This window comes from Pleurodeles waltl, chromosome 4_2 (genome assembly GCF_031143425.1).
Source record: "Pleurodeles waltl isolate 20211129_DDA chromosome 4_2, aPleWal1.hap1.20221129, whole genome shotgun sequence".
In the NCBI taxonomy this organism is placed as follows: Eukaryota; Metazoa; Chordata; class Amphibia; order Caudata; family Salamandridae; genus Pleurodeles; species Pleurodeles waltl.
In genome coordinates, this window is record NC_090443.1 from 724,222,394 (window position 1) to 724,243,554 (window position 21,161).

The 21,161-nt window shown below is 45.4% G+C and overlaps 1 protein-coding gene across 11 annotated transcripts in view; it reads right to left on the minus strand.

The window, feature by feature from the left end:
- Positions 1-21,161, minus strand: part of ZNF644 (zinc finger protein 644) — a 641,487-nt gene that overhangs the window by 306,813 nt on the left and 313,513 nt on the right. For all 11 annotated transcript variants that reach the window (XM_069232338.1, XM_069232341.1, XM_069232340.1 and 8 more), the window contains one exon: positions 7,915-8,505. In XM_069232338.1, the coding sequence (XP_069088439.1) occupies positions 7,915-8,505 (591 nt within the window). The remainder of the gene's footprint in view (positions 1-7,914; positions 8,506-21,161) is intronic.

A 21,161-nucleotide genomic window follows, 5' to 3' on the forward strand; every position in this document is an offset into this window, starting at 1 on the left:
GACAGCGAAAGTTTAAAAACTGTCTTACAGCTGTTGCAAACTGGATGCATGTAAATCATCTAAAACTCTATGCCAGTAAGACGGAGATCCTTCTGCTGAGCAGACATGGGGAAACCACTCACAGCCAGAAGTGCAGGGACTTCTTTGTAACCTAGGTCTGTGGTTAAAAACCTCAGTATACGGATGGATGATTCACTATTCATCAAAATCCACATTCAAAATGTAGCAAGCCACTGCTTTGGCATCTTGAGAAGCCTTAAATCCATTATGGGATTCTTCACTTTAGCCAACTGACTGTTCAATCTCTTGTCATTTCATGTCTAGACTATTACAACAGTCTCTACCTTGGTACCAAAAGATCAGTCAAACTGCTGCTGCCAGGCTTCTTTTCTCCCTCTCCAAATTCTGTTTGGCCTTTCAGCTCCTTATCAAGCTCCATTGGCTCCCTATTGAGAAGCACACAAAGTCAAAAGCCCTTTAAAAAAAGAAGTGCCAAGCCTTGCTGCGCTGATGCAAACATTCACCCACGAGAACCTTACGCTCAGCAGACTTGACTCTGGCCTCTATACCCCACTGCAGAAGAGTGAGAATGGGCCGACGTTTCTTCTGCATTCTAGCCCCATCCCTTTGGAACTCTTTGCAAACTTCTTTAAGACTCAAAATCACTTACGTTTTTGGAAGCAACTGAAGACCTGGCTGTTCTCCTTATAATCTAGCCTGCTTATCCTCTAATGTTGTCTTAACTGTGACTAGTATCAACAAGCTCCCTTTTGGGGGCATCCATGTACTTAAGAAATCTTTTTCAAATAACATAACCGTCAAAGGTAAAATTTAAGGGTTAAAAACACAAATATCTGTGAAAGTAGTAAAGACAAAATCTAGCAAATGGCCCATAGTGAGCATGTGCCCGCTGACACAGGACACAAGAAGAAACATTCCATTTGAATCGAAAAGCCGCGTACAAGGTTAAAAGTACAGATCCACACATTCAAAACTCGCTGTATCACCACACTAGATGCTTTCCTAAAGGAGCAGAAATATCACTGATCAATAGGTCAAGATAGCAGAAGGGCAGGAGGCCCATAAACTAAAACTCCAATAAAAAGACACATGCGAGTAAAACGTTTTGTAGGTGGAAGGATTGAGGAAGATAACTGAAAAATCTCAATCAGGAATATGAGGGCGGTCTTGACACAGCATTTTGCAGCCTTTGTAAACTTAAAGGGCTATATCAAGTCCAGAGGAGTTAAGGAGTCCGAGTCTCTGTAAAACAAAATATATCAAAACTGTATTTTAAAACGAGTTCAGTGATTTCAGACTTGTGACAGGGGATGGAGCAGGCGTTGAGAAACACACCACCTAAAGTATCACAGCCTATTCACAAAGGTAAATATATACACCTATATTTAAACATGTGCATATTTACTATTAGGTGTAGAGTTACACCTAAGTCTATTTACTATGCGCTATTTGAGGGTGCATTTACACCTAGCTGTAGACTTACATGTCTCGCTCTCTCCAATGAGAGGGTGAAGCCACCAAAGGATTTACATTTGCAAAGTTAATACTATTAACAAAGCACACACAGGTGGAGATCTCTGCTACTCAGGCATAGATCTCTGAATGGGAAATTATGGAGAAAATTATTAGTTCGTAGTTCCTTAAAACAATATGTAAATAACTTAATATTTCATATAAAAGTAAATTAATTTAAAATACTACATTTTAACTGAGAACTAACGCACTAACATGTTACAGCATGTTAACTCAAATGTACAAATAATGTAATTATATCAAGTTACAATTACTGTTTAAACAATTAAAACCCACACTCACTATTTTTTTAATTTGTATTAAATTTTCTTAAAAATTTCAAAGTTCCTTTGCATTTTATTTAAAATTAAGTGCATTTTTTACTATTATATTAAATGTGTGTGCGCGTGCACATACTTATGTACATAGCTACACTTGTTATAATCTTGGTTTCTATGAATTATTATTTTAATTCCCTGCCTTCACTGTATACTGTGGGAAGGTGTGAAAGTTAGAAGTTTAGCTTGTGAATAGCAATGGTCTTAATTTTTGTGGATGTATGCTTGTATAATAATCTTCCTTCTAAACACCATTAATTTAGAAGTACTTATTTTCCAGTTTCAAGCCACTCCTCCTTGCCCCTCCAATATTTACTACTGAAACATACCTATGCGTGCAGTGATCTCTGCCACCTTGGAGGAGATCTTTACACAAAAAAGACAGGAGATATGGAGTTCTCTGGCCATTGGTATGCGAATAGCATTTTTAGTAAGTTAATACTACTTTACATACCACAAACTGCAGTTCTCCTTCTAATCCACTTCCTGCCAAACTCCATAAGGGTCACTTACTTACTAATGGAAGTTGCTCTCCAGGGAGCAGTCATGAATTATTTCTTAATATCAGGAACCGTCCCAAATAGTTTCAAGCATGCTTGGTTCACTCCAATGTAAAATAATAATAAAAAAATGACTTTAGATGAAGAGACATACTTTATCTATTCATTGCTCTACCGATTGCCAATTATATGCTGCTGTGATTCTTTTGGACTTTTGCGCAGAATTTGACACCATCAGCGACCATATCTTTCTGAATACGCTTATTGAAATTAGTATCTAGGGCTTTCGTGCATCCTTAACAAAAGAACATTTCAAATACGGGTCTCTTGATTTTCCTCCATCAGCAGAACCCTGGGGAGCAGACTGCACCAAAAGTCAATTTTATGACTTTGTTATTTAACATATAAATTGATTCCTCTAGCTCATCTCATACATGCTGATTGGTTTGATTAGTTCTCTAAGTAGACAACACACAGACTTTGTTGAAGACAGTCAAGCCCGTAGCTACTCAGCTATTCAGCTGCTTGCCCTGCAGCAAGAACTAAATGACCAAAAATATATGAAACTGAACAGTGATAAAATGGAGATTCACTGTTCGATTTGGCTGTCACCATTTTGGTACCTTTCTTTCTGGCCTTCTTCCTTGGACCCAAAGCCAGCTTTGTCTACAAGTTTTCACTATCTCAGAGTGAAGACGGATTATTCCTTAGCTGTGACAGATCACGCTAGTGCAGCAGACCTGCTTTTTTCCAACTCTGCTCCTTGAAACATATACTATACTGGTTTACATTTTTTCCACAAGGTACAAATTGTTGACTAGTTTATATCAGTACATCAAGACTACTGCAAATTTGTATATTTTGACCAGCTTGTCTATAGAGCTTAAAAGCTTCATATAGTTCAGATTTCTGTCGCTAGACTGGAGCCCCATTGCATGCCCAGAGATATTGTTTCAGCATTGGCTTACACTGAAGAAGCAGATTTGTTCAAGCTGCTGTGTCATATTCACATAGCATTGTTTTCCCCCTGTAGTGCTCCTTCTAATTCTCAACTCTCATTACAAATTGCCCGTGTTAAATACCTCATGGCAAACTTTTGCTCACAATTCTAAAGTTCCATCTTAAAGTCTTCAGCAGTCGCATATTTTTGATTGCGACTGCCAAGAACTGGAATGATTTACCACTGAACTTGAGACAAATTCATGACTTCAAGTTTACAAAGCCTAAAGAATTTGGGCATTTTCTCAAGATAATTAGTTTTCCTTTGATGCTCTACTTTACTTGTTGCTAATTATGTTAGCACCAAGATACCCCTGTGGGGGTGAAGGTCGTACTTTTCAGAACAATAAATGGTTTAATATGCACATCAGAAGTGGAGCACATCAGAAGCACTGAGATACCCTCAAGATAGTGGGAGCAATGATTCAGTTATGGTAGCTCAGGTCAGTGGGGTGATATTAGAGAAGGCGGGCATACACATCGTGTCAGCTAGGCTTTCCTAGGAGCAAACAGAGAGGAGTCAAAGCAAGTGTTAAGATAAGCACTCCTGGAGACACAAGAGGTTAAGGTTCTGGACTATAGCCACAAAAAGTGTGTCAATGGGCCTGCATTTTTATGCACCACCAGCATGTAAATTGTGCGGCTGTGCAGGTAATTAGCTAATAAAGGACATCACTATGACAATGCATGAGGAGGTTAAGACCACGCAATTAGCTAGATTCAGGCATCCAGAAGGCTGCAGATATAGTAATAATGGGATGCAAATAAACGAGAAACTGGAGACCCGCCACTCTCTTAGCAAGGGAAAGCTTATTTTCTCCCAGGTATTATTGAGAAACCAATACGAGTTTAAAAAAACTGAGAAACATTAATCAAATTATTAAAATGCATGCTAAAATAGCATAGAATAATGTGGCAAGTTATGGGTGACAAGTGGTGTTGTATTGCAAGGTGCAACTAGATGTGATATGTGGGGTGATTTGGCATTCCTGAATTTTAGTTGTGGTGTGATGGGGTGTTGGAGATGTAATGTGGAATTGGAGGTTGATGTGGTGTGTGAAGTATAGAAATAGAGTGGTGAGGTGCAGTGAAATGTGGTGTCGGATATAATGGAAAGGTATACTGTGTGCGCGGTTAGTGAGATGGTATGAATAGTCTTGTGCAGGTGCTGTGGTGTAACCAGGTATTTGTGAGAAACATCTACATCTGATATGGCAGCTGTGTGGTGCCACCAGGTATGGTTTTGTGTTGTGCCATAATCTATACAGTAGAGCCACATTCTACAGATGGTGGTAATGTAGGTGGTATGGTGAAGTGTCTTTCAGTTGATATCATAGGGCTTTTGGTTGGCTAAAAATGCAGTTTGTAGGGGTGAGATATTATGGGTTATGCAATAGGGTTAGGCATGGTGCTACAAGGGGGTTGCATGTATAGCCTAACTGGAAACCAAAATCAGCCTAAGGCACATTTTCAAATCATTTTCAAACTGCAGGAGGCTGTGACTAGTAAGTGGCAATTGAGACAAAGGTGGGTTGTGTGGCCTATTCCGTTCTCAAGGTAACCCCCGCCTTGTAGCCCACTGCATATCTTCAAAATGGACAGTCTAGCCCTAGTTGCTTGAATCATTATTTAGGGATGGTGTTCGGATGTTATATATGGAAGCATGGGAATTGCATAATTTGTTATGGTGAGGTGTTGTGTTAGATCACTTACTAAAGTGGGCATGAGTTTTATATTCTACTGTGGAACAATGATGTGTTATCTTGAACTGAATACTGTGATACAGTTTGTTTAACTGTTTGAGATGGCATTGAAGGAAATGGTATTTCATAGAGCATAGTTTAGTATGGTGCTCTGTGGTGTAGCATAGAAAACCCCTATGAAATGGTAATGCCATTTTTTCCAAAGTGTGAGTTTCCTCTACCACAGTTAATAGCCCTAAGTCTCACTTCACCTTCCCCATGCTAAATAAAGGGGGGTCGTTCAAAGTTAACTATCCATTCTATTCTGGTACTTCCAAGGCAGAAATTTGGGTTTCCCAGGTTAATAGTAGAGGCATGTAAACAAAGTTGAGTAAATCTCTAAGAGGGATGACTTTTTTTTAAATAAACGATTAAAGTTCAGCATGAAGCTGGATCTTTCAGAAACTACGTCAGTGTACCGGAATTGTGGATCTGACTGACAAATCTTATTCCACAAGTCCTTTTATCTCAGTCCAAACTTAGCTGCATATTATTCCCGGGTTTTCAGTCATTATTACTCCAAGAAAAACAAATCAAGCACCGAATTTCCAGATTAACTCACACCAAATGTTAAGAGGAATACACAACTGCTCAGAAAATTGTTTGGGGTTACATGCAGCTTGAGTCACACCAAAATACCTCTTTTTGATAAGGTAGTTCAAAAGCAATTAAGTAGAACAGTCTAGCCTTGATTTAAAGGCACTTATCTGTATTTTTTATTCCATACTCAAAATGGTTATAGATTTGCATATCGATCTTATTTTAAGACAGATGACTTTCCATCTAAACTTACTCATTCTACTGCAATGATCAACTGGGCTGATACAAATCATTGTCAAAGAATATATTTCACACCTTTCAAAAGTAATTTATAAGAATAGATTATTTGTTCACGCTTTCATCTCAATATGCAGAGCTCTGCTTAAAGTTAAATAGCAGTGAAAAAGTGTCTCTCTGTATGACTGGGGAAATCTTTTGAAAAATAAGTTACCCAAATATCACTCTCAATGAACTTCCCTTCTCTTTATCTTTATCTTTATCTTTACTAGGGAATGCTACCTCCCCACCACTGAAACAGTCAGAAAACTAGATCGTATAACTAAGTAATGTGCTAAACAGACAAAGATGTAAAATGATTATGCACAGGATCCTTCTATTCACTGATGACCAGGAGAGAAAGCTTTGGATAAAGCAGTTGATGAACAATTGCTTGGCTAGCTCAAATTCACATGGCTCAATCTTAAATGTAAATGTGCAACACACACATGCAGATTCCACAGATCTCAGCAATCTTGATAGCATACAAGCTGTAACCACAAGATCAAATGTTAATCTTTCATAGGAAGGGTGGAGAGGTTGAGGTTTCACTCTGGGAGGTTACTGCTAATTAAGCAAGTTTGGCTCTGCTTTAGAAACTGTATGGATTACCTAAAGTTCAAATTTCACTTCTGTAAACTGCTGTATACCTTCACGACTTCCTAGATGAAACAGCCCTAGTTTTCAAAGCTTAGGTCACGGAAGATGCCAGTTAAGCATAACTGAGAATACACAATTCGAACTCCATACCATCTCAGTGAAGTGGTTCTCAAATGGAGAACAGTTGAATGTGCCGGGAACGGAGTACCCCCAATTCGATCATGTCTTTTGACTATTTTACCTCTTAAACACATTTACTTCTTCAAACTCTGGCATTTAAAAGGAGGTAAAGTTCAACTGTCAAGAGAAAAACAAATCTCAACTGACTAGGAAGTAGCTCAGTTTGAAAGAATATTTATGAATACTGATGGATTTTGCTAGAGCATGATGCACCTCAAAATTAATCAGTGATGTAGAAATACCAGAAGATTTTCTAGTAGATCTCATAATGCAGTTTCTAGTAGGAGTAATGTACTAAGTGTTAAGTACTGCAATAGGAAGGAAAAATGTTCTCTTTTCTGTAAAGTAATTACAGATCTAAACCAGGGATTAAACACCATGGCAGAGATGTGGCCGTCTTTTTCAAGGTCAGATTGAGGCTGCTTCACTGACTTCTATCTTTACGAAAATACTACTAGCCTGCGTAGCAAACGCCCTCTCCTTCATGTTGAACCTTTCTAACCGAATGTTGCTATGTAACACGTTACATGTCCTCAATCATAGGAATCCTCCTTAATGCCTATAGCAAGTCCCAAAGAGTGGGCAAGAAATAGACACTTGCTTAGGCGCTTAATGTAACTAAGATTAATTTAAACAGCTTGTGCAGATCGGGCAAAATGAACTGGCAGATAAAGTGTGCAATTAACAAACCCTTCTAATAAAAAATGGTTTCAATGGTTTACTTTTCTATATTTTGGTGAGGTGGAAGTTTGGAGCTTGTCTCCATAGTTTTATCGTCAATGTTGTTTGTGCATCTACAGATGTTTAGAGAGGGTTAGTGTATATTCTGAATGTATCGAACATGGATGTAATGTAGGAGTTTTCTTTATTTTTATTACAACATTGGAAGGTTAGGAGCTTCACTTAAGACAATTAAGTGGTCCATGGCCAATATTGACGAGTATAGCTCTTCTGCTGCACGTCTCTCTGTTTCTCCTTGTTCAATTTAGACCATTTTACCTCAGTGAGTGATATGTTCCAACAGCTTTACACCCCTTTGGACTCAGGCTATAACAGTTGTTAAAGGTCCTCCCCCTCTTTACAGGCCTTCCTATGAGGTCAGGTCTAACTTCGGAGGAGGGACTCAACACACGTCAACATTGTTGTACAATCCATAAAAATATCACATAATAATATAAAAAAAACCTCTCAATCATACACTCTTACCTGAGCAATCTGCTGATGTTGGTGGCTGGTAGACAAGGGAACAGTCTTCATTTATTGGAAGAATACATTTCTGGTTAAACCTTTTTCTTGCTGTTTGATTATGGATCTTTTGAGGAGAATTGTCCGGAGTGGTAGAATCTCCGGATGGTTTATTTTTCAGAAGTTCAATCAGCGTAAGGGCTGGATTCCGGTTTTCACTACAAGGATCGGATGCCATTTCGTTATACTCATTTGTCAATTGCTGTCCATGTAATGACTGCACAGGTGTAACTTCTGGCAATATACCATTGTGGTGTGCTTCAGGAGGTAGAACAGTGGCAGTTACGTCATCACTTGACACAAACTTTCGAGATGCGTATGGTCTGTGAATATTTCGCCGACTGTTTAAAGCTTTGATCATTTTTTCACATTTTTCCTCATCTTGCAACATTTCATTTAGAACACATATAGGAGACTTATGTGCATCCCATTTAGTTTTGCCTAGTCTTTTCAAGTGACCTCTTACGTGATTTGACAGTCCAATTTTAGTATCAAACCAACCTCCACAGAGCTGGCAAGTGTGTTCAGAAGAATTTTCTGATTTCTCTATGGCTGCCAGGGAAACAAAGACATCTGTTAAAAACAGGTGATAGCATCAATTACAGCAATTCCAAAATCTTCACCTCTTTGTGTGCAATACAAATGTTACATAACCACAGAACTCCAGGACAGAGAATTACTGTATATATACAGGTTTAAAAACCCTACACTGTCCACCTTTGGAGAAACTACAATTTGGCGATTATTTTCAGCCCATCGTGTCATTATGGATAATTGGAAACTTAAGCAAAGTGTCAAAAGTCTTAAAGAAAGGCTGTCTAAAATTAGTTTCTATCTCACAAAATTGAGGGTGTGAATCAAAATTCACTTTCTAACCCTAAGAGATAGAAGCCTTAGTATTAGCCATTACACCACATGCTATTTCCAATTGGGGCTTACCAAAGCTAGGCAGATCACGAGTCTATAACTAGTTGTAAATGTAGGTGTAGAAGTGCAGTCAAGAAACTTAAGAATATTATATTTGCCTATTTCCCAACGCTCTCTTCGAGCATTAGGAACTAGGCAAATATCCAAATAGCTAAGACAACAAAAGGGAAGGCTCACTATACCTTACATTGCGCTCACAAATTAAGAACCAAAACAAATGTCTGTAGTTTTCTCAGACTGACCGAGCACAGCAGCTACTGCAGAGTTCCACAGAATGTAAGCGTTTTTGTTACATTTAAAAAAGTAGAGAGTTGGACCCTATTGGAGCTTTGAGGAAAGATGCCTTGGGAGAAGGGACTTGTAAAAGTGGAGACTTAAGGCTCACTTAAGGTTGCAGGCAAAATATTATCCCAATTGTGACTGTTAGAGTTGTTTATGTTGGTAAGGCAGATAAAATGCAAGGGCTTGAAGAAGTTATCTTTTTTTTGTGTGATAGGCACAATGTAAGAGGGAGCGGGGGAGTTTTTAAACGTAATTTTATTTTGGCAATCTCTCTACAAAGAATTTATTGAATGTAATGTTGGAGGATTAGCGGGCTGACGATCTGACAGACTACTTAGTGAGGGCATATTCAGACTTGAGTTCTCGGATACCTCTTGGACACCCAAGTGTTAATCAGATGTACAAAATTTAAAAGTCAGCTCCATGCAATGACAATCTTTCTGGTGGATACTCTACCTGCAGATTTCTAACCTGTAGAACAACCTCGGGCATCAGACTGGATCCAGAAACTTCAAAGTAAGGAGTTGCTGGTAGGGGGAGCTCGACTCAGTCGGCATCAGAAATCACGTCAGGCAATGCCACTGAGGCCATAAAGTGCCTGCCCTGGCGTACCTACATCAGTTTCCCTCAGTTCATTCCCAGCCATCGAGGCGAGAGGACAGACTGACAGCGATGAAGGATTGCACTATAATAGTAATGTAAGAAGGGATCTTATTAACTTGCCCTACAAGTCATCCATTAAACAGGGAGGTGGGCAGGTCGGTGAAGACTCTGCAGGTGTGTAGTTTTTTCTTCTGACAGATACTTCTACCTGCAGATTCCTCACCTATAGAGCAGATTTCACAGCAATACCCCGCCCTGGAGGAGGTATGATTGATGATTACACCAGGAAATCTTGCAAAAAAGACCAGGCAAAGTGTCCATCCCTGCAAACCTACACATCCAGATAATACTGCTTTGCAAAGACGTGTAAGGATGCCCACGATGCACCCTTGCTGATTTCTGCAATCAGGACACCTCGAACGAGAGTAGAAGTGCTTAACTGGTGGAATGGACTCCGATCCCTTCAGGAGACTCTTTCTTGGCTAGGGCGATGCAGAGGATAATCCATTGATATACAGTTCTATAACGCCTTTTGGGAACCACAGTAGCAGTCAAAGTGCTGATCATGTGACCGGAAGCCCTTGGTATGGCCTAGATAGTAAATAACCAACCAACGGGGATCAAACCGATGCAACCGTTTCTTCTCTTTCATAGGATGAAGAGGAGGGGAGAAGATCAGAAGGGTGATGTATCAGGCAAGATGGAAAGGAGTGGCAACCTTAGGCAGGAAAGCAGCCCTGGAATACAACATCAACCTGTATGGAAAAAAGGTAGTGAAAGGAGGGGGACAGCTAAGGGCTTGCAACTCACTGACACTTCTGGCTGGCATGACTGCAACCAAAAACACAGTTCTGGAGGTCAACATACAAAGAGTACAAATGTAAAGGGACTCAAATAGAGTCCCCCACAAAACGGTCAAAGCCCTATTTAAGTCCCAAACAAAAAGATTGGTCAGGCCCTTCTGAAAATACATGACAACAAGGGGGCCTAAACAGGAGCAGCTGATCTGGCAGACAGAGGAAAGCAGACAAGACTGATGAATAGCCATTTTAATGTGCCAATGGCACACTCGCTCTGAGCAGGAGGAAGCCCCATTTGCAGCATTTGAGATAGTTTGGCCTGCAAGGGATCCAATCCATTGTTTGCACACTATGCAACAAAGTTGCCCCATCTGCCGGAATAGGCAGATTTAGTGGAAGGGAATGGAGGGGCAATTGGCAGATAAGATGACGTCAATCACCTCCAGGGGCAGCTGAAAAGAGCTCAGTTATCCCAGCTCAAATCTCCATGCATGAAGGTTTTGTTCACTGGGGTACAGAACAACCTCACCTCTCCCAAACAGGGAGAGAAGGTCTGGCCTAGATGGAAGGCAGAGTGGGGGACAAGTGGAGAAGCGCAGAAGGTCCGCATACCACACACTTCTCAGCCAACTGGAGGCAATGAGAATGACATGGGTCTGGTCTAAGACAATCTTCCAGAGAACTCAAAGAACCAAGTGTACGGGGAGGGAGAACGGGTAATGCATCAGAAGGTCCACCTCAACTGAAATGCGTCGCTGAACTCTTCCCTCAACGGATACAGGAGGAAGTAGAACAGCTGGCACTGAGCTTCTTCCTCCGAGGTGGTTAACAGTCCACCTGAGGAATGCTCCAATGGGTGAAATGTCCTGGACTACCTCCAGTATAAGATGCCACTCATGATGGGCAAGATAACACCAGCTCAGGCTGTTGGTCCTGACATTCAGAGACCCCGCTAGGTGATGGGTGGTGAGCCAGATCCCTTGGCAGTGTGCCCAAGAACACAGTTTCAACATGTCCAGGCAACTGAGGTGTTGTGTTGCCTGTCAATATTTGGACTGATCGACCCACAATGGAGGAGATGAAGGCCTTGAGCACCAGCAAAAACACTGGCAGGCCTTCAGGGCCTCTAGATGAGCTCCCCACCCTAGGATGGAGGTATTTGCCACTATCATAGTCACAGCTGGTGGGGAAGTGAAGGTCATCCTGCGAGTCAGGTTTGCCTCTTTCCCCCCACCAAGTCTCTTCTGCTGCAGCGCTGGGGGAGAACACAATAGAATCCGACAGGTCTCCCTTGTGATAAAACCACTGCCTGTAGAGGCACCACTGCAGGGCCCTCATGTGCCAATGTGAGTGCATGGCTAGAAGGACACAGGAAGCCAGAAGCCCTAGGAATCTAAGGACTTTCAAGACTGGGACTCTCGCACCTTGCTGGAAAGATGGATTTAACTCCTCAATATCCTGTATTCTCTGTGACGAAGGGAATCCTATGAACTGTAGTTCTTTGGAGGGGCATAGGTGAGATGTGGTACAGGCTCCGGTCGAACAGCAGAGATATATTGTCAGGGGCAAGTAATGCAACAGTATATGCCTGGCAAGCCAGCTTTGAAGAGCCACTAGTGCAGGTATGGGAACACAGGGATACCCTCCCCTCATCACCTTTGTGAATTCTCTAGGTGCCGATGTCAAACCCCATGGAAGTACCACAAATTGGTAGAGCTTAGAACCTACTACAAATCGCAAGTGCTTACGATGTGACCGCAAGATTGTGGGGTGGGAATACACATTCTACAGGTTGAGTGACAGTATCCAGGCTCCAAGCTCCAACGCCTGTGGAACTTGAGCTAGGGTCAACATCTTGACGTTTTCATTTTTGAAGAACTAGTTCAGGCTCCTGATATCTAGAATTGGATGTAGACCTCAGTTTCTGTTGCCCAAGAAGGACGAACGTGTGTAACAACCCTCAGCCTCTTCTTTCCTCTGCTCCTTTGAGGAGGAGAGCTGCTACCTTCTGCTGAAGAATGGCCAAATGCTTGAGAAAAGGGAGGAAGCAGGATTTCAGGAGGGTGGATGTCAGAAACTGAAGGAAAGGATGAGTGCAGCCCTGTTCTATAACTTGAAGGACCCACTGGTCCGAAGTAAAGGCCGTGCAGGCTGGAAGAAAGAGGGACACCCGCGCCCCACGGGTGCTGCAAGAGGCTGCAAAAAGGATTAGGCCTGCTTCCCTGGGGGTACAGGGGAGGAGGCAGAGGAGGAGGGTGGCAAGGTGAATCTGCAACTCTATCCTCAACCTCTATATTATCTGATGAAAGGGTTGGGCTGATGCTGGACCCATGTTATTATTATCTGGAACAGGAGGCAGATCCTCTACAAAAGCCACCAAAGCAATGAAAAGATTTTCAGAGGCAGAAGTTCAAGGCCCAAGGATCGGGCTGTGGCCATACAAGCTTTAAAGCACTCCAGTGCTGAATCAGACTTGTCGCCAAACAGGCAGACTCCATTAAAGGGGAGGTCCGTAAGATTGGACGGTACATCAGATGAAATTTGGATGTCCTGAGCCAAGCATGACGTTGAATTATGCCTGAGGTAACCATGGCTCATGTGACAGAGTCTGCTGTGCCTGACCAAGATTTTATGATGTGTCAAGAATCATTCTCGCCGTAGGCTACGAGTTCCTGGAAGTGATCCTTAATGTAGGCTGGGTCATGTGCTAGAATCATCTGGGCATATCCCATAACGCAAGATTGTAGCATGCAAGAAGACGGTTAGAGTTAAGAGAGTTGAGGGCTGTACTTCCTACAGTAAAGGCCTCCTTGGCCCATGCCTCTATTTGATTTGACTCTAGGTCAGAGTGGTCCATAGAGAATGCACCACCAGACCGGGCCCCTTAACAAGAAGCTTAGATAACTAAGCTCCCCACTGAGGGTGCATGCAGAGGGAAGCTGGATCCCCAGGAGCAGGGCATTAATGGCAAGCCATGAGCCGTTTGACTGCTGTCATAGATGAGGACTTCTCCCAAGCTGGAATGATGGGTTAAAGCAATGCCTCTTTGAGGGGGAGAAGAGGTTCAGAAGAGGCCAACTTCAGTGAGGACATTAGTCTTTGCTTCAGTGATAGGTAGTTGTGCCTTCAGCATGATTTTGTGCCGTGAGGTAACTCCATGGTCAGCTCAGGGGAGGTTATCCAAGACACTACGCAACAAGAGGATTTGAAAATCAAGAAGCTCCTGGTCCAGACCAGGACAAGGATCATAATATATAGGATTCAAATCAGTTCCAAAAATCTCAAGAAGACGAGATCAGTAAGTCTCCTCTTCCAACAATCACTGGGCCTTTGTGCAAGAAAGAACCTGGGGCTCAACTTCAGGATGCAGCGCTAGCAGAGTTGGAGGTGGCGGCAGAAGCTCTGCCATTTAAGGTACTGGTTGTAGCACAGGTAAGCAGAGTGCCGGGCCAAAAGGGAGAGAAGGATCCAAAGATGGGGTACCAAGCGGTGTCAGTTGGAACAGCAGGAACAGAGGCATTATTGCTGAAGACGTTGGCCCTGAAGAAGCACCAGATGGCGTCAACACTTTTGAGAAGATGGAAAACACTGCATCCAAGAACACCACTGGATTCAATCCCAGCATCTGAAACTCCGGGTAAGATAGTGCCATCTGTACCAAAGACCTTTAAGGTGGGGACGTTAGCACAAAAGGTTCCTGGAGAGGAGGCTTGCCTGGAACCAGATCCATGGAAGGAGCGGGGCTGCGCAGAGCATCTACTGGCATCCTTCGACAAGCTCTGGTTCCGTGGGCATAAGTCCAGTAGGAGATGCAGACGACAAGAGGACTAACCTCTGGAGCATTTCTGCTCCTTCCTCCTCTTACCGGCTGAAGAAGATGGAGAATGGGAACAATGTTGAGAAAGCTTCTGACAGTGATGTTAATCTTTTACCCTGTCCATAAAGAGCTGGGCCTCTTGTTCATTGATGGGTTTTGGATGCATAGAAAGGCATGAGAAAATTGACCAAGTCATGGTCGGAACCCAGATACCTTAAACCGATAGCATGGGGGTCCATGATGCACATCTGTCCCTCACACTTTCTGTATGGTTTAAAACCAGATTTTTAGGAAAAGACATGATACTGCTTTTAGAATTTCTATTTTGTGAGGAAAATTCTACGTCGAAGGGGTGGAAAAAAGGAAATTGGAGTAGATACATCGGAGAGGGCACTTTATGGCCTCAGTGGCATCGCCTGACATCCGTACCAGCACCGGCTGAGTCCAGTGCCCCCTGCCAGTGACCTTGTTGCTTTGAAGTTTCCGGACCCAGTCTGATGCCCTGGAACAGGTGAGGAATCTGCAGGTAGAAGTATTTATCAGAAATGTAACTTATGGGGCGTGGTCTGGCCGCCGTCTTTCATGGCCGCCTGAACGCAGTGTTCCGTGTGCCCGGGCTGGGCAGGGACCGGTGGAGGGGGCGCTGTTTTTTTATTGTGAGCCTCTCCTGCTATGTCGGAGGCCCCCGAGGGAGCGCCGGACCCAAGAAACAGGGGGTCCCACGGCACGCACTGACCATACCGGCCGCCAATAGACAACGGCCAGGCACACAGAGCCGCAGCCTCAATTGCAGAATGGGACGGAGGGCGCCGGCAACACAATGAGAGGCCGGGAGCGCCTATTTTTGATCGCATGAACAGACTCGCTTCCTGTACGCAGACCAGAGCCTACCAGGAGGAGAGGGTAAGGAGTAATGCCCCCTCTCTTCTGTACGGAGGACCAGCTGGAGGCCAGGCGCGCAGCGAAGCATCCCGACTCGGCGGAGGAGCCCCGCGGGAGCTTGAAAGTATAGTGGGCAAATACCACGGGCCCTACTCAATGGGGTGAAGTATACAGGAAATCTAGTTTTGGGAGCCCATTTAGGAATCCGGAAGGAACTTCTTGCAGAGAGGCCCGCAGGAGGGTACAGAATTATAACACTTAGGGGGTCATTCTGACCCTGGCGGTCAACAACCACGGAAGCACCGCCAACAGGCTGGCAGTGCTTCCTTTGCTATTCCGACTGCGGCTGTAAAGCCGCGGTCGCCCAGCCGGGTCCGGCGGTTTCCCGCCGGATTTCCCCTGGCTGGGAGAATCCTCCATGGCGGTGCTGCTTGCAGCGCCGCCATGGGGATTCCGGCCCCCTTCCCGCCAGCCTGTTTCTGGCGGTTTTCACCGCCAGAAACAGGATGGCGGGAACAGGTGTCGTGGGGCCCCTGGGGGGCCCTGCACTGGCATGGGCAGTGCAGGGGCCCCCTAACAGGGCCCCAGAAGGATTTTCACTGCACCCGTCGCACCCCTGCAACACCGCCGGCTCCATTCGGAGCCGGCTTCAATGTTGCAGGGCCTTTCCCGCTGGGCCGGCGGGCGCTCTTTTGGAGGTCGCCCGCCGGCCCAGCGGGAAAGTCGAAATGGCCCCTGCGGTCTTTTGACCGCGGAGCGGTCTTTCAACGGGGGAAGTTCAAACTCGGAATGACCCCCTTAGCGTTCATCAAGCAGAGACCAGTGCCAACCTCAGAAGACCCGATAAGAAGGTCCATGTCTGCGACAAGTGACTGGTTCCTCTGGCGGGGAATCTCATAAGGCAGGGTCCACCTGCCTGCTTACGAAGGAGCAGTGACAGAGGCCCCACTCTGCCAGATTCATCGGGGCTCATCACTGCAGTCACCATTCCTCTATTTCCTATCACTGTATCAGTCTGGCTATTAGTGTTGGGCCCTGACTAATATAGACTGCCCCAGGAGCTCCGAAGGAGGGGCCTATCACCTCTTGGAAGGTGGAAGGGAGAACGCATTCCTATGTTTGGGTCCACTCACGCCGCCAAATGGCTTCCCAGTCTGCCTGATCGATCCCTTATGTTGGATAGGGTACCAGTAGCCTGGTCGGCTACGTTACAGATCTCGGTGCTTCTCAAGCAAGATCAGGATTTAACAACCGCATCTTCGCTAGGTAATTCCTCTCCAGGAACTTCGCCACCCTGGGGCAATGCCAAACGGGAAGCCTACTGGCAAACACTCCCGCCAACTGTTGTTTTCAGAGGCTATTGCACCACCAAAATCCATGGCAGCACAGAAGGCCCCTCCAAGTTCCGTATCTTTACCAGCTGACCCCCCTGCATTGGAGGCGGCGGACCGTATATTGCTGGAGATCGCCGCAGTAGGGCGTCTCCTGGAGGCAATGGATTCCAAAATTCCTCCTCCATTCGGGCTGACATTGCTGGCTTCCGGGAGACGGCACATAATCTAGATCAACGTCTCACAACTATGGAGGGCCAGGTAGCGGCACTGCCCGATCATGACACGGAGTTACGGTTCTTAAGAACCAAGGTCATTAACCTGGAGGATAGGAGTTGAGGAGACAATGTATGCTTTTTTGGCATCCCGGAACACAAAGAGGGCTCTGATATCAACATTTTTCTCCAATCTCTCCTGCCCAAGCTTACTGGTCTGGAGTTCTCGCTGCCTTTGGAGTTCCAAAGGGTCCACAGGATTGGTCCTCTACATAAAGCTGCCCCCGACAAGCCCCGTCCTATCATCGCTTGTTTTCTGCGCCATGAACAGGATCACCAGATCATCTCAGCAGCCAAATCCCCCAAGGCCCATACTCCCTTGAAGGATACGAGAAGGGTGGCGGTGGATTTCTCCAGACTAACCAATGATAAGCTGAAGGCATTCCTGGCCCGTCGCCCACAACTCAGGAACCTGGATGTTAAATATGGTCTTTTTGAACCAGCTCGCATGTGGATTACATACAACGGCAAATCCAGGAACTTCACTGAACCTGCAGAACTCAGCTCCTTTCTGAATGGCTTTGCCTCACATCATATGGACATCGCCTCTGCGCATTCAGAACTTGACACCTTTACTCCTGAGGATCTCTCTGCTGCTTCGCCTCCGATGTCTCAGCCTCAGCGTCCAGCCTCGCAAAAGACCCATTTGTTTGGGGATGGTAAGGTGTAGTGAATTTGTATGTTACACCACACTCTTTCCACATTGCTTTTCAGTAGAGGGTCGTGACCATGCCTTCCAAGCGGTGACTGACCATACTCAGGAACTGGGCAGAGACCAGTCCCGTTCCCCCTTGAAGCCAGCCCTTGAAGAGCACCCGTAATGCTAGCCCCCAGGGTGCCCTGAGGACCTTTAACACCCAATCCAGCAACGGGTTCTTCCTCAACGGACAGCTAAGTGTCATATCAGTCTACTACTATTATTGTCTTTTTCCCCAGTTGGAGGGGGTTGGGAAGAGGTCTGGGTCGATGTTATGTTTTCACATTCCTATTATGTCTGCTATGATGTCTTATTGCTTGTGGACCTGATACAAAGCTAGCCTCATTGTGATCACCCTGCCACCTTAGGGATGGAACTGTGATCGGGCCTACGGGGCAGCAGCGGCTACGAATGTCCTGTTAAAGTAATACCGCATAGACTTCCTGATACAATCTATGCAGAGTTATTTCTTTATTATTAACACTTCTCATATGGTGTTAACTACTCTACACGTATTCTATGTTTGGTCCCTGGTTGTGGGCTGGGTTCTTGTTGTCAGACGCCACCCACCCCTTCTTATTTGCCCTATTCCCCTCGTGCTTCCTCTTCTCTCTCTCCTGTGGTCTCGTGGCTGCGGGGGGGAGGCCGCGGGGTGGATCCATGGTGGCCCCTCAACATATGCCACGTTGCCGCTTAAGAGGGGGATTAATCTCTCCTCCTCGCCTGTCTTATTTATCCTCATTCATCAAAGTGGAGAAAGGCACAGTCAACATGAGCCAGGGGTTTCTAGTCTTCATTCCGCAACTCCCTAGGATTATCTTACTTTTACTAGATATGTCCTGGGTTGTGTTGTAAGGCTACTCCCCTTCTTATAGTTCTAAGGCCCTTGACTGCCCCCCCCCCCCCCTTTGCAGTCTCTGACAACGGCGATTAGGCTTTACCCGATCCCAGAGACTGATTCTGTTGGCGATGCTGACCCTATTATGGTCTCTGCTCCCCGCACATTATCACCCAACATTACCTCTCAGTAGGGCTGCCTGGCAATTTCTTTTATTCCCCTTCTGCCCTCCCCGTTGCCCGCCCGGCACGCGGGTCTTCCAGGTTTTGACCCACAGTTTAGCAGGACTTTCAGTGGCGAGCTCCTTCTCGTTCACTCTCATTCACTGTAGTTTTCACCCTCTCTTCTTTTTTTATATTCGTTTGCTTTCTTTCCCACTCTCTTTGTTCTTTCCTCTCCCCGGTCTCTTTTGGGTTTCTCTATTCCTCTTTCTATTCTCTCTTTTTTCCATCTCAGTGACTATTCTTTCTTTCTATCTCGTCCCCCCTTTTTTCTCTTTCTCTCTCTCTACTGCATATCTTTCTCCTCCCCGTCTTGCTCTTCTCTCCGTTTGACTTTCTTCCATTTCGTCACTGAGGCTCTCCCTCCTCATTCACCCCTTTATCTATTAGTACCTCTCTGGATCCCGGGTGCTTAGAGCTTCTCTGCCTCTAGACCATCCTTCCATTCCTTATATCAGCGAACACATTGTCCCTCACTTCCCCATTGAATGGATTCCTACTATGCTCCATAATGGGGGGGGGGGGGACGACCCCGCTCACCGTCATATCTTGGAACGTACACGGTATGACACACTATATCAAGCGTTAGAAGGTCCTATCTTATGTCCGGTCACAACGAACTGACATTGCCTTATTACAGGAAACACACCTCTCTCCATCAGAATCCAAAAAACTTTGTAGAGACTGGGTAGGCAAGGTGTTATTCAGCGGAACGCCATCTAAACACAGTGAGATGGCGTGTTCGGGGCGGAAATGAGGGTTAGCAATACTCATTTGTTGGTCCCTGCAGTTCAGGCTTCTAAAGACATGGTGCGACCCAGAGGGGCGTTACGTCCTCGCTAAGCTCACCCTGGGCTCCTCTACAATCTGTATTGGTTCTATTTATGCCCACACAGGCTCCAAGCGTTTGTCACGACTTACTCGTTGCTTGAGCCTGGAGTCCGCTGAACGAGTGACGAGGTTCTTGTAGGTTCTGCCTTGGCCCAGATAGGGGCGGCTCTTTCTGGTAGCCATGGTGCTGCAGGCGATGGGAACGCCAAGGGCAGTCCGTGTCCTTCAGAAAGAGTGCCAGAGGGAAAAAAAACCTAAAAAAGGGGAAAAAACCTCAAAAAGGAATATCCTGGAATAAGAGCAAAAAGATCAATACTTTCAGAACACGAGACCAAAAATGAACAGGAAAACACTGGAACAAAAAGCGGAACCAGTATCTGCTGCAAGGGAGAAGGAGCGAAGACACCATCCAAAAGAAAGAGTTGCAGCGCAAGAAGGAAAAGAATCACAGCCCTTAAATACCCATAGAACAGGAAACGACCGGCAGGAAGTAAAAGGACACCATATTGGATAGGGAACAATACATAGAAGGCAATAGACAAGGCACCATAGTGAGTAGGGAACCAAGGTATGTGGGGAAGAGCGGGGAATGATGGGAAAGAGGGAAAAGATAAAAAGGGGAGAAAAAACGAGGGCAACAGCAAGAGAAGGACAAAATAGCAGGTAAGTGGGGGAAACGCTATCTAATAATGGAGGCGTGCCGCGCCAGAAAAGAAACGAGGCCCCATGCCCAATTTGGGGCCTCGAGTAATGCAGGAGAGGTTGGGGGCGCAGCGCCTCCCAGCGCTGTGCGCCGCGGCCAGAGCCAAGTGTTCGGCTCGTGCCGTGCGCCGTAGCGCGACAACGTTCTTTTCTCCTTTCTCTTAACCGACGACTGACAGTGATTGGCGCCTCCCAGTACCTGCTGGGTTGGGACTGGAACGTAGTGCAAGATGTTATTTTGGATCGATCAAGTGGTCTTGATGCAGGCAACAACGCGGACCGGGCCCTCCTACGTGATGTCCTCTCGGACCATAGTGCCTTTCCCATCCATCCGATCGTGAATACACCTTTGTTTCCTCAGTACATGGAACTCCATCTCGGCTGGACTATTTTCTGATCAATCATCGGTTATTACAGTCAATTCGAATGTCTGAAATTCTTCTGGCCGCACTGTCTGACCACTCTCCGGTTTTATTGGCTTTGGAGCTTGGGTTGGCCTCACCTGGTCGTAAGCCTTGGCGTCTCCCAAACCCCAGATACCGAACCCCAAAGGGAAAGGAACAACTTAGGTCGCACTTCGCCACGTACCTTCAAGACAATAAGGGTTCGGTCTTCTCACCCCAGCTGCTATGGACGGCGGCGAAGGCGACGATTCGAAGACAGCTCATGAGGGATGCAGCCATTTCCAATGCTCAAAGGAGGAATCGACAGCGTAAACTGGAAGACTGCATTGCACAGACCACCCAAGAGTACACCCACCCTGTCCATCCGCTGCTGCCTAGAACTGGCCAAAATGGAGCTCAACTCCTTTTATACCTCACAGGTAGAATATGCCTTACAGCAGCTGAGAGGCCGCCACTATGAACACGGAGAGAAGGTGGGTCACCTGTTAGCCGCTCAACTCCGTCAAAGGGAGGCAGCATTGGCCATACCAGCCCTCCGTGGACCCGATGGCATGTTCATTACGCACCCTCAGGCAATTGGGGGGAGGAGGGGGAGAAC